Raw genomic sequence first — 13,910 nt, 5'->3', positions numbered from 1 at the left:
CTCTCTCTCTCTCTCTCTCTCTCTCTCTCTCTCTCTCTCTCTCTCTCTCTCTCTCTCTCTCTCTCTCTCTCTCTCTCTCTCTCTCTCTCTCTCTCTCTCTCTCTCTCTCTCTCTCTCTCTCTCTCTCTCTCTCTCTCTCTCTCTCTCTCTCTCTCTCTCTCTCTCTCTCTCTCTCTCTCTCTCTCTCTCTCTCTCTCTCTCTCTCTCTCTCTCTGCAGACGAAAGAGGAGGAACTTCAACAAGCAGGCAACAGAGATCCTAAATGAGTATTTCTACTCCCACTTGTCCAACCCCTATCCCAGTGAGGAGGCCAAGGAAGAGCTGGCCAAGAAGTGCTCCATCACAATGTCACAGGTATGTGCCGCCAGTCGCAAGCCTCGTATCCATCCTGTGTGTGATGAAGCGAACTCTAATCTTCTGTTGTGCGTGTGCATGTATGGAAAACACAGTATGGCTCCTATCATGCCACAGGAAGTCAGCTAGCATAAGGTCATACAGGTCCAATGTTTAATTCTGCATTCTGTAATGGAATCACATAGGCTGTCTTATGATAGCATGTGATAGCTTTCTCAAACAATTGTTTCAACAAAACAAAAGGCGATTTACTACAGACATTTCTTCTCACATAATTTGTACTTTAAATGTTTCACAGGTATCGAACTGGTTTGGAAACAAGAGAATCCGATACAAGAAAAACATTGGCAAGTTCCAAGAGGAAGCCAACATGTACGCCGCGAAGACAGCCGTTAGTGCAACCAGTGTATCAGCCCATGGCAGCCAAGCCAACTCCCCCTCCACCCCCAACTCTGCAGGTCAGTATCCAGCCATAGTGGATGTGACCAGTATGGTACCAAGTCAGTACTGTTAATGTTAGTTTGGCTGCGTACCCCCAATTCAACATGAGCACAGATCATCATTATCAAGAGCTGATATATGTAGCATTATATATGCTACATTGGGAGGGATCCACATTGCAGTAGTATGGACAAATCAATTCAGAAATACAAAATTTTTGAGCAGAGAGGTGTAGAGCACTGTCATCTCAACCCTGGGCCCCAACTCGAGAATCCAGTCGCTGTCTCTGTTCCTTTTGACTAACAAAATGCTGTCTGTACCACCCCTTTCTGAACTAACCCAATAACTTCTGGCCCAGTGGTACGGTCCGTCTCTCTCTCTCTCTCTCTCTGGGGTTTGTCTGGTTAACACACCATTTCGGACTCAGTCTTGGTTAGAGAAATACTTCATCCATCCTGTGACTTGTCTGGTTGACCTCTTGTGTGTCATTAAGCTATTGACGGGGCGCTCCAGCCTAGTCCTTTGTCATCATGGTGACCCTTCAGCTGTATTGGATTATGGCCTTGTCTTGTGTTTTTTTCTGCCTTCAAATCAAGTTAGGCTGCGTTCTCTTTTAACATCTGTGGAGTTTGGCTCCATTAAAAGGACAAAGAGGATTCTTTCAGTCTTCCTGTCGATCAATTAGCACTTCCTTAATGATCCAACCAGTCCGGTAGCAAGGAACTTAAACAACAAGACAATCCATCTATTCTGTTTCAGTTTCATCCCGGTTTTAACCCCTAACCTTATTCTTAGTAATATGATTGGCATCACAGTTACCACAGGAGTAACAGTTGGTGTAGTGTTGATCATTAGTACAGTATAGTTCAACATTTTCTTAGAATACCCCTTAGCCAGATTTTTCAGTTACATTTCCATAGGTACATACAGTATAGTAGACGGTGGCTGGTCACTGATGTGGTTCCCTGTTCACTACACCATATTTTGCTTTCAACCCTCTCCTACTAACCCAACTGACTGCACTTTTTCTGCTGCATGATCGTGTTAATCCGTCTTTCCTTTCTTCTCTTCTCTCTCTTCCTCCCTTCCCCCTCTCTCTCTTTCTCTCTTTCACTCTCTGGCCTCCCAGGTTCTGCTGGCTCTTTTAACATGTCAAACTCCGGAGACTTGTTTATGAGTGTGCAGGCTCTGAATGGGGACTCATACCAGGGGGCCGGGGTTGGGGCCAATGTTCAGTCCCAGGTAGGACCCTCGCAGAGACTAGTACGTTATCTACGTAATCCATACATTAGTACACTAGTTGTCATGTAGATAGATACCTAGCTAGCAGTCATACACTAGTAGCCTATTAGTGGCCTGTTGAAGACAGTCATTGCCCCACGGCGGACAGCCTTATGAGGTCTAGTATTAAAAGACTGAATCTCCCTGCTCAGTTGTTCAAGCACTGCCCGGCCTACAAGGTTTCATTGAAATCTGAATCCCAATCTCTTGACCTAGTCCGTGAGACAGAGGTCATATGTGATTTTAGCCGTACACTGATGTGGCGGCCATTATCAGGCTCATGAATGAATAGACGACTGCAGACAGATTTGGAAACAATACAAGACTCGTCAACACTGCTGACAACAGTTGTCATAGCCACTGATGTACAACAGTCCTCTGACGTTGCCCCGTTGGACAACGATGACTAGCACAGAGTTTTCTGAGTTTTGGGATTGGGAGGAAGTCTCATTCACCATAGGATGGGTTGAAGAGTCACCACCTGTTCGTCTCTCCATCCATCCCACCTTTATTTTTAAATCAACTTGTCACGTTCCTGACCTTATTTCCTTTGTTTAGTCTTTGTTTAGTTGGTCAGGACGTGAGCTGGGTGGGCATTCTATGTTTTGTGTTTCTATGTTGGGTTGGTTGTTTGGCCTAATATGGTTCTCAATCAGAGGCAGGTGTTAGTCATTGTCTCTGATTGGGAACCATATTAAGGTAGCCTGTTTGCACTCTTGGTTTGTGGGTGATTGTTTCCTGTCTTTGTGTTCTGCACCAGATAGGACTGTTTTCACATTTATTGTTTTGTAGCTTGTAGTGTTCACGTTATATTCTTTATTAAATCATGTTGAACACTAGCCGCGCTGCGTTTTGGTCCTCTCCTTCATCCCAGGAAGAAAGCCGTTACACAACTCTCCAAATGCTTGAGGTGTTTCATGAATATGCATAGTATTAACCCCTGGGGTGGACAAGAGATCTCCTGGGTTGATACTGGGTTGTCCTTGTCAGGGGGTCATTTGGCTCCACACTCATTCCCAGCCACTGAGGAGAGGAATTTGTTTAATTTTCATTCCTCTTTGAATTGTAATAAGATATTCATATGAGTTCCCTTGTGATGATATTTGTGGTTGTTTGTCGTTGTTCTTTTGTGATATCTATTGTGTTGAACCTGTATTACAGGCCAAATCATTCTAAACTGTTGCTGTGGTAACCTTTCCCAGTGCATGATACCCTTTTGCTATCAGACTGACCTTTCTTATGCATGAAGGTCTTTTTCATCTAGAGCTTTTGTCTGTCTGACCCGCCCTTTTCTCTACGTGTGTCTGTGTGTGCATTCGTTCCAGGTGGATACTCTTCGCCATGTTATCAGCCAGACAGGAGGATACAGTGACAGCATCGCCGCCAGCCAGATGTACAGTCCACAGGGCAATGTAAGAACACCAGCAAACAACAACTTTCTTTAATTTCATCACAATATTGCCTCGTCTTACTTTGGTCTCTTTGAAAGAAAAATAACTATTTCTATACTATACTTCTATAGATATTCTTCTTTTGTTCCGAATGTTCATACATTTAACCAACAATTCGATAGAAAGCTGCCTTTATTAGGGTTTCAGTTTGTCCCTTTGCACAATTATTTGGAAGCCAAAGTGTGTGGGATGCCACTTAGTTAGCAGTGGCCTGTTGGTGGCTGGGCTGTTGTCCAGGCGACGGCCCTTGTGTACTGGTAATGCCCCGGGCGCCAGGTGAGGAGGCAGGAGTCAGACGGAGCGAGAGGCGGCCGGCCAGGCGTACGGACACGCTCAGAGCCTGCCTGTCTGGGGACATTAGTGTTAGCGAGGCACCTGCAGCCGACAGGAACAAGGCCACAGGTGACACCCTGCCTGTCCAACACTCAGCTCACGTGGCACCAAATGAAAAGAAACACAGACCTAATTTCTTCCCCATTCCAAGAGCCCCCCCAAAAATAATCGCCCCAGAGTATAAGCTTCAGTCAAATCTATCTACCAGAATGCCATGTTCTGATGGGGTTTTGGCAGGGCAAGGCTGGGAACACTGGAGGGTGTGTGTGTAGTGTTAAGATCTACAGTGACAGGCTGTGTTGTAGAGAGGGGAATCAATAAGGCAGTCACAGCAGGGTGAGAGGGGGTCTGGGCCAGCAGTCTGAGTGCATCGGTCGCATCATTCGTCCAACAACCACAATGACACTGACAGCAGCGAGCCCTGTAATGTCCAACCCAAGATGCTAAAAAAGGAAGTGGTGGTGGACTGAAGACGTTCTACTGAGCGTCCTCGGTAAACTATGCTGTAACTAAGCTAAATGAGGGCTGATGAAAATGGGCAATGTTAAGATCACTGTCTGTTATTCAGTGGATGCATAGTAGGTGGTTTCTGTGAGGCAGCCTTTGACAAACCAATACGGGCATTCACATTTGCAGCACATCAGTCGTCAACACCTAACTGGCTGTGTAGATATTGTGACCCTCTGCCCCCATACCTCAAAATCTGAGCCGAATCCAAATGAACTTTTTATGCAATTATGTTTTCAAACAATGTATTCAAACATCAAAATATGATGTCCTTGTAAGACACTTCATTTATATTGTAGAATCATATTATTATTATTTTGATGTTTAGACTTTTCTATAGAAGCTTTTAATCTTGGATGGATCTTTTATTGTGCAGCTAAACAATTTCCACTCATTCTGAGGTTTCTAATGCCTGAGCTGAGTCAGTGAGCAGCCTTCACATGCCGGAGCTCTCTTTTATCCTTGAACAGTAATTACGGCTGTGAAATAGGCGAAAGGTGTCACCAAAGCTGAAGATTTTAAAAGTGTTTTTTTGCTCCCCTCGGTTCTAAATGTGATGAAAGTTGCTCTATGTGAAATAACAGGGTTTGAAAATAAGAGGGTGCCAAAGCCCATCTCCAACAGCTTTCACTGATGGCATGGAAATTGCTATTAATGTCCCAAATGCTCTTTAAATCGACCTATCTTCCCGGGATTGGAAATTGCCTCCCATTTTACGAACCCATTATATTTTCATCCCAATAGCTGATGTGATAATTTGCTATAATTGATTCTCCCATCAACCATCTTGTAGGTTTTGTGTGTGAGAGGTCTGTGCGTTCTCAAAAACATGTCTCTATTGTCTCTACATGAGGCCATTTTGAGACAGATGGGAGATGAAGTCTTGATAGAGGAATTGCACAATAGTGTATGTTGAAGATGCGTAATCCCGCAGAGTGCAAAAGGGTATATTTCAGTTAAAGAGTTTCATGTTAGCTACCGATGCAGCTAAGAAAATATACATATGTGTTAATATATATTTTTTAAGGACTTTTGTCTTTGACTCCACAGACAAACGGTGGCTGGCAGGATGCTCCGACCCCCTCGTCAGTGAACTCGCTCACAGAAGGACCCGGAAGTGTTCACTCGGATACCTCCAACTGATTATTTTACCCTCCACACCTTCCATTCCCACAACCCATCGATGAACTGGCAGAGCCAATCACAGTGTTAAACATAGAGGCATACTACACAGTGTCCTGTAGATTTCAGGGGTGCATAACTAAAACAACCTTTCCTAAGCTACAGTACTATGGGACATTTGAGATACATACAGTAATAGGAATGTCAGAACAAAAATCTAAACAATACAAAAAGGATGAATACAAATGTTTGTTCAGATTTCACAGGATATTTAGAGGGCTCAGGTTGCTTACTCACCTGTGATGGTTTCACTCATATTGATGATATTCAGTGATAAGATCAATTCAGACAACCCAACCTGTATACTTCAATTTAAATGTTTCATTCTACCTCTCAGCAACTAAAAAGTAAAACAAATAATATGAAAGAACATTATTTGTTTTCTGACTAAAACATGAACTTTGTCATTGTATGAAAGAAGCACTTCGTCATGCTTTGTTTTGCGGTCCCTGCCCCATTCTATGGTACGACATTTGGGCTTTTAATGTTGTTCCCTTGTTTACAGTGTGTGCTTTACAAACTGTGTTCGCTTTACCCTCTCCCACAGAGAAATAACCAGGAAGACTTAGAACTTGATTTACTAAATGTTTTTGTATTCGTTTCTCCATAAAGGACTTGTTGGGAAAGCAGGTCAGCCTAGTGAACTCTGAGGACCCTTCACCCTGACTAGCAGGTCTTCAATCTGGGTGGAAGGCGTTAGAAAAGGGAAACACGCTGGTATGAGAATGCGCATTGGCTGATCTAAGGGCTTTAATGCAAATTGAGTAGACAATTGAATATACATTGTAGATGTGTGTCTTCCTGGTTTATAAACTTCTGCCCCACGACCCCTTTGATATCTTGTCAGAATGTGGGAGCGCTGTGGGCCAACAAGCACTCACAGGGCTCTGTTCCAATATCCATACTAGTGTACCACTTAGAATGCATGCCCAATACATGCTTCATTCTAAGTATGCTAGTGTGGATATTGGAACAGGGGAATGGAGTGTGTGCTATTGATTGTCTAAGGGCCTGTGAACAAGAGGAGTGCCCTCCTTTTAAACAACCACCTCATTGAGTATCCATGTGTCTCATCAGAGGTAATCGTGTGAAGTTACAGTTATGTTGTGTAAAAGAAAATCATAAATTCAATAAACACCTGTCATCAACAACCCATACGAGCTTGATTCACACTAGTCACCTAATGTTACTGTTAACCAAAACCTTTATACTTATTGATCTATTGTTGACATTTTATGTGTACTTTCAAGAGGTCCTAACCCATCTAGCTATATTCACATGTTGGATTTTTTATTGTACCTTTTGCTAATTTTCCCAATTCTGGTGGGGGATGATAACCAACTGAACAATGCTGCCTAATTGAAAAACAATGTTGAACAGTCCAATTCAGAAAAAACAATTTCTGTAAAAAATCTTTCAAGGATCTGTGTAGTAACTGAGTTTGTTTTTAAGTACATTGCATCAGAATCCAGTTAAACAGGGAAGTCGTTACGTTAATAGGATTTAAAACATAAATCTGCGGATGCAGGTAACACCAGGACTGAACTTACAGTAGCCATGATGCACAGGTCATGCATGAGATGCTTTGTACTCCATGATTATGCTGAACAGACACAATGTTTTCCTGTGATTCAGTGTTCATTACTGTTCAATGCCCTCTCATACAATGTAACTTTACTGTTCTTTAAACCCAGAGTTGATTTCTGTTTCTCTTTCCAGGCATTTTTGGGGCAGTTTAATATGTATTACAGTATATGACAGCATTCTTTCTTCCACTGTATTACGAACCAAAAACCTACATTATAATGTCACCTGTATCCTTGCTTTTCACTTCTTCAACTGACTTGTATGAATCCTCAGAATTCATAAGCATATTGAATGTTGATGTGCTGAAAGGTCTAATGTCCATAGCAAAACTAGAGGTGGGAAAATTCTTTCAGACAAACAAAGATGATATTTGGACATTTGATATACTGTATAGTACTTGTCCTTTTGTTGTGTGGACTATATAGTTATTCTTTAGTATTTGGTTATTTACTTTTTATGGTATGCTATTGTATGTCATGGTTCCCATATTCTTGTCAATTAGCTCTCTCATGATGTGATTATGTGAACATTGCCACATTGTACTTGACTTGCTTTGTTGAACAATAATTTATGCAGTTTCAACATTAAACTTATTATACTATGTAATACACCAAGACAAATCAGTGGCATTTTATTATTGAACATTTGAGTGAGAAAACAAGAATAATACACTGATGGTTGCCAGTTGGCAAAATTGTATATATTTTTTATATGTGATATAGATTGAATGCACATATTGTAAATTCAGCCTCACAAACAATGTAAGTTCAAGAAAGCTCACTTTTCATTTCCCCTCTAATTCATTGTTTTGTTGTGCCAAAGTAGAAGTATTCATAATTTATACATTTTGAATAACTCTCAATAAAACTGTCTGCAACTCCCCTATTAAATACAAGTGAATCTCAACTACTTGATAGTCTGTACAGGGGCCCTGAGCTCTACAACCCATTTGCTCCACATCCAGATTTTAAAATATGCTTGTTTGCCAATAAATGCAATATGATAATGACGCATATAATATAGCTTTTTAGTTTTGATAGCTGAAAAAAGAGGTTCAGGATTCAGTCATTTGTAAAAAAATATATAAATAAAAATGTTTCCTTTGTTGCATGTAATGTGTTCCTTAATAAAATACTGCAGTGTTTTTTAACCATTTGTCACACATTTACATATTTTTTCCGATAGTAGTCTGGTTCACTTGGTCTTGTAAAAGTTATGACAGGAGACAGGTATACTGATAACAAAACCATATTTGTATTCTATTTATAACATTCTATCTGATATGTACAGTCAAACATAGGCATGGTCCTGGACCATGCCTCAGGACTACCTGGCCTGATGACTCCACCTGGCCGTGCTGCTGCTCCAGTTTCAACTGTTCTGCCTGCGGTTATGGAACCCTGACCTGTTCACCGGACGTGCTATCTGTCCCAGACCTGCTGTTTTCAACTCTCTAGAGACAGCAGGAGCGGTAGAGATACTCTCAATGATCGGCTACGAAAAGCCAACTGACATTTACTCCTGAGGTGCTGACCTGTTGCACCCTCGACAACCACTGTGATTATTATTATTTGACCCTGCTGGTCATCTATGAACATTTGAACATCTTGGCCATGTTCTGTTATAATCTCCACCCGGCACAGCCAGAAGAGGACTGGCCACCCCTCATAGCCTGGTTCCTCTCTAGGTTTCTTCCTAGGTTCTGGCCTTTCTAGGGAGGTTTTCCTAGCCACCGTGCTTCTACACCTGCATTGCTTGCTGTTTGGGGTTTTAGGCTGGGTTTCTGTACAGCACTTTGTGACATCAGCTGGCTTTATAAATACATTTGATTGATTGATTGAAACATGTACAGGTAACTGCCTGCTTAAAGGAGTCACCAACATAAAGTGTCTTAATAGGGCGTTGCACCGCGAGCTGCCAGAACAGCTTCAATGCTCCTTGGCATTGGTTTTACAAGTTTCTGGAACTCTATTGGAGGAATGCGACACCATTCTGCCACGAGAAATTCCATTATGTGTTGTTTTGTTGAGGGTGGTGGAAAACGCTGACTCAGGCACCGCTCCAGAATCTGCCATAAGTGTTCACACACACCCTTAAAAAAAAACAAGGTCGATGTCCGTGGAAATCCAGTTAGCATAATAAAAGAATTTCCATAAAAATCGGTCAATTTAAGCTAGAGATATCAGTATTTTTGCATTGGGTGCGTCTCAATCCACTGCATCCACCTATGTCGCACTTCTGCATCTGCAGTGAAAGAGCTAGAGAGATGTTTGTCAGATCATGAGACATCCCGAAAATCGGTCTTCTCACAAAATCGTTGGTAGCGTCTGAACGGTTTGGCCCCCTATATGGAATGATGAGACTCTCATGATGGTGTTCTTCATTTTGCTCAAAGACCTCCACAAGTGTCAGGAGACTTGTCTGAATTCGGTACAGCCGATCTGCCAACTTCTGTCTGTACCGTTCTAACAGTTTGGGCTACACACTAATATGACCCTCTCACGAACATGTACAGTACAAGTCAAAAGTTTGGACACACTTGTTTAAAAAAATTTAAAAAATCACCTTTATTTAACCAGGTAGGCTAGTTGAGAACAAGTTCTCATTTACAACTGTGACCTGGCCAAGATAAAGCAAAGCAGTGCGACACAAACAACAACACAGAGTTACACATGGAATAAACAAACATACAGTCAATAATACAATAGAAAAAGTCTATATACAGTGTGTGCAAATGAGGTAGGATGAGGGAGGTAAGGCAATAAATAGGCCATAGTGGCGAAATAATTACAATATAGCAATTGAACACTGGAATGGTAGGATGTGCAGAAGATGAATGTGCAAGTTGAGATACTGTGGTGCAAAGGAGCAAGATAAATAAATAAATACAGTATGTTGATGAGGTAGATTGGATGGGCTATTTACAGATGAGCTATGTACAGGTGCAGTGATCTGTGAGCTGATGCTTAAAGCTAGTGAGGGAGATATGAGTCTCCAGCTTCAGTGATTTTTGTAGTTTGTTTCAGTCATTGGCAGCAGAGAACTGGAAGGAAAGGCGGCCAAAGGAGAAATTGGCTTTAGGGGTGACCAGTGAAATATACCTGCTGGAGCGCGTGCTACAGGTGGGTGCTGCTATGGTGACCAGTGAGCTGAGATAAGGCGGGGCTTTACCTAGCAAAGACTTATAGATGACCTGGAGCCAGTGGGTTTGGCGATGAATATGAAGCGAGGGCTAGCCAACGAGAGCATACAGGTCGCAGTGGTGGGTAGTATATGGGGCTTTGGTGACGAAACGGATGGCACTGTGATAGACTGCATCCAATTTGCTGAGTAGAGTGTTGGAGGCTAAATGACATCGCCGAAGTCAAGGATCGGTAGGATAGTCAGTTTTACGAAGATATGTTTGGCAGCATGAGTGAAGGATGCTTTGATGCAAAATAGGAAGCCGATTCTCGATTTAATTTTGGATTGGAGATGCTTAATGTGAGTCTGGAAGGAGAGTTTACAGTCTAACCAGACACCTAGGTATTTGTAGTTGTCCACATATTCTAGCCTTTACACGGCACATATAAATAGCCTTTACACGGCCTGGAGGTGTGTTGGGTAATTGTCATGTTGAAAAACAAATGATTCTCCCACTAAGCTCAAACCGAATGGGATGGCATATCGCTGCAAAATGCTGTGGTAGCCATGCTGGTTAAGTGTCCCTTGAATTCTAAATAAATGACTGACAGTGTCACAAGCAAAGCACCCCCACACCACTCACAAAGACGCGGGGGTTGGAACCAAAAATCTCAAATTTGGACTCATTAGACCAAAGGACAGATTTCCACCGGTCTAATGTCCATTGCTCGTGTTTCTTGGCCCAAGCAAGTCTCTTCTTCGTATTGGTGTCCTTTAGTAGTGGTATATTTGCAACAATTCAACAATGAAGGCCTGATTCACACCTGATTCATTCTTCTCTGAACAGTTGATGTTGAGATGTGTCTGTTACTTGAACTCTGTGAAGCATTTATTTGGGCTGCAATCTGAGGTGCACTTAACTGTAATGAAATGATCCTCTGCAGCAGAGGTAACTCTGGGTCTTCCTTTCCTGTTGCGGTCCTCATGAGAGCCAGTTTCATCGTAACGTTTGATGGTTTTTGCAACTGAAATGTTCCGTATTGACTGACCTTCATGTCTTAAAGTAATGATGGACTGTCATTTCTGTTTGCTTATTTGAGCTGTTCTTGCCATAATATGGACTTGTTCTTTTACCAAATAGGGCTATCTTCTGTATACCACCCCGACCTTGTCACAACACAACTGATTGGGTCAAACACATTAAGAAGGAAAGAAATTGCACAAATTAACTTAACAAGGAACACCTGTTAATTGAAATGCATTCCAGGTGACTACCTCATGAAGCTGGTTGAGGGAATTCCAAGAGTGTACAATGCTGTCATCAAGGCAACGGGTGGCTACTTTGAAGAATCTTTGGTTACTACATGTGTGTTATTTGATAGTTTTGAGGTCTTCACTATTATTCTACAATGTAGATAGAAGAAAAACCCTTGAATGAATAGGTGTGTCCAAACTTTGACTGGTACTGTACATGCCCACAGGCCTCACAAGACTCATCTGAAGGACCCCCGGTACCAGTTGAATTTTTTTTGGGAAGTACAGTGCATTCGTGAAAGTATTCAGAACCCTTGACTTTTTCCCTATTTCGTTACGTTACAGCCTTATTCTAAAATGTATTAAATACTCCAGAGTAGCGCAGTGGTCTAAGGCACTGCAATGCAGTGCTAGCTGTGTCACTAGCGATCCTGGTTCGAGTCCAGGCTCTGTCGCAACCGGCACAATTGGCCCAGCGTCGTCCGGGTTAGGGAGGGTTTGGTCGGCAGGGATGTCCTTGTCCCATTGTGCTCTAGCGACTCCTGTGGCGGGCCGGGCGCATGCACGCTGACACGGTCGCCAGGTGTACAGTGTTTCCTCCGACACATTGGTGTGGCTGACTTCTGGGTTAAGCGAGCATTGTATCAAGAAGCAGTGCGGCTTGGTTGTGTTGTGTTTCGGAGGATGCACGGCTCTCGACCTTCGCCTCTCCCGAGTCCGTACGGGAGTTGCAGCGATGAGACAAGACTGTCACTACCAATTGGATACCACGAAGTTGGGGAGAAAAATGGGTAAAAGTAAGAAAAATATTAATGGAAAAGATTTATTAAATAAAACATTTTCCTCATCAATCTACACACAATACCCCATAATGACAAAGTGAAAACAGGTTTTAGAAATGTTTGCAAATGTATTACAAATAAAAAACTGAAATACCTTATTTACTGTACATAAGTATTCAAACACTTGCTATGAGACTCGAAATTGAGCTCAAGTGCATCCTGTTTCCATTGATCATCCTTGAGATGTTTCTACTACCTGATTTGAGTCCACCTGTGGTAAATTCAATTAATTGGACATGATTTGGAAAGGTACACACTTGTCAATATAAGGTCCCCACAGTTAACAGTGCATGTCAAAGCAAAAACTAAGCCATGAGGTCAAAGGAATTTCCCGTAGGGCTCCGAGACAGGATTGTGTCAAGGCACAGATCTGGGGAAGGGTACCAAAACATTTCTGCAACATTAAGGCTGTAATCGCTGCCAAAGGTGCTTCAGCAAAGTACTGAGTAAAGGGTCTGAATGCCTATGTAAATGTGATATTTCCTTTTTTAATGTTTATAAATTACAAAAGAATTCTACAAACCTGTTTTTGCTTTGTCATCAAGGGGTATTGTGTGTCGATTGATGAGGTTGAATAAAAAACATGAACTGGCGCACACCCAGAGAAAATTATTTCATGTGGAGGTGCTGACTAACGGCGAATAAACTATACGCTATAAAAATAAAGAGAGTCGCACACTCCATATATAAACTCCCAGTCATTTATTGGGTAAATCACCAACGTTTCGGCATCACTGTGCCTTCTTCAGGGTGAAAAACAACAATTTAATTAATTATAGAATAAGGCTGTAACGTAACAAAATGTGGAATAAGTCAAGGGGTCTGAATAGCTTCCGAATGCACTGCATATAATCATAGGAGTCACATCTGAGAAGGAGAGCATTGTGAAGGGTTTTGGCTCTCACAGTTTATATGCTAAAATGCCCTTTGGTTATGGAAATGTTGAATCCTGGAGTGTTTGGTTACACTTCACATGAAGCACATTCAATTTCAGTGTCTTCCAAGAGCTATTGTGTCAATAAAATCCCCACAACGTTTAGACAAACCAATGGTCCCCCTTTACCACATGTTATCTGACATTTCCACAGCTCTTTCAGTAGAAATAAACAGGGCCACGGTACAAAGTGTCTGGCCAGATGTGCTCTTCAGAGAGCTTCCCTGGTAAGGTCTGGTATGTCCTTCTTCACACAGAGGGAAGCAGGCCATTGCCATCCAAAGCAGTGATATTTCACATAGTTTATCTGAATTGGACATATTGAAAAATACAATAAAAAACCATGGCTATGGAGATGTCTGTGCTATGCATACCAGTACTATGGTGTGGTGGTTTAAAGATTGTGAGGAGTTTCTTCTCTCCACAGGGTTGATTGGATAAGGACTGGCAGATGGAGGACTGCAACATCTCACAAGTTATGTCTTGTGGGACCCTTTCACATAAAAAAGGGTGGACAAACAAGACTTGACCAGTCAGTGTGTGTGTGTGTGTGTGTGTGTGTGTGTGTGTGTGTGTGTGTGTGTGTGTGTGTGTGTGTGTGTGTGTGTGTGTGTGTGTGTG

General features: G+C 42.2%; 1 protein-coding gene across 3 annotated transcripts in view; it reads left to right on the top strand.

Moving 5' to 3' along the window:
- LOC139550694 (pre-B-cell leukemia transcription factor 1-like) overlaps positions 1–7,756 on the top strand; it is a 67,643-nt gene extending 59,887 nt beyond the window's left edge. Inside the window, exons 5-9 of one of the 3 annotated variants that reach the window (XM_071361772.1) lie at positions 219–354; positions 653–812; positions 1,925–2,037; positions 3,402–3,488; positions 5,418–7,756. In XM_071361772.1, coding sequence (XP_071217873.1) covers positions 219–354; positions 653–812; positions 1,925–2,037; positions 3,402–3,488; positions 5,418–5,510 — 589 coding nt within the window. In that variant the 3' untranslated portion in view covers positions 5,511–7,756. Of the gene's footprint in view, positions 1–218; positions 355–652; positions 813–1,924; positions 2,059–3,401; positions 3,489–5,417 lie in introns of all 3 variants that reach the window. The other 2 variants (XM_071361771.1, XM_071361773.1) reach the window with 2 other exon arrangements.
- Positions 7,757–13,910: the final 6,154 nt, after the last annotated feature.

Source organism: Salvelinus alpinus, chromosome 23 (assembly GCF_045679555.1).
Source record: "Salvelinus alpinus chromosome 23, SLU_Salpinus.1, whole genome shotgun sequence".
Taxonomy (NCBI): Eukaryota; Metazoa; Chordata; class Actinopteri; order Salmoniformes; family Salmonidae; genus Salvelinus; species Salvelinus alpinus.
Note: the sequence above shows the minus strand (reverse complement) of the source record. Positions and strands in the feature narration are given on the sequence as shown.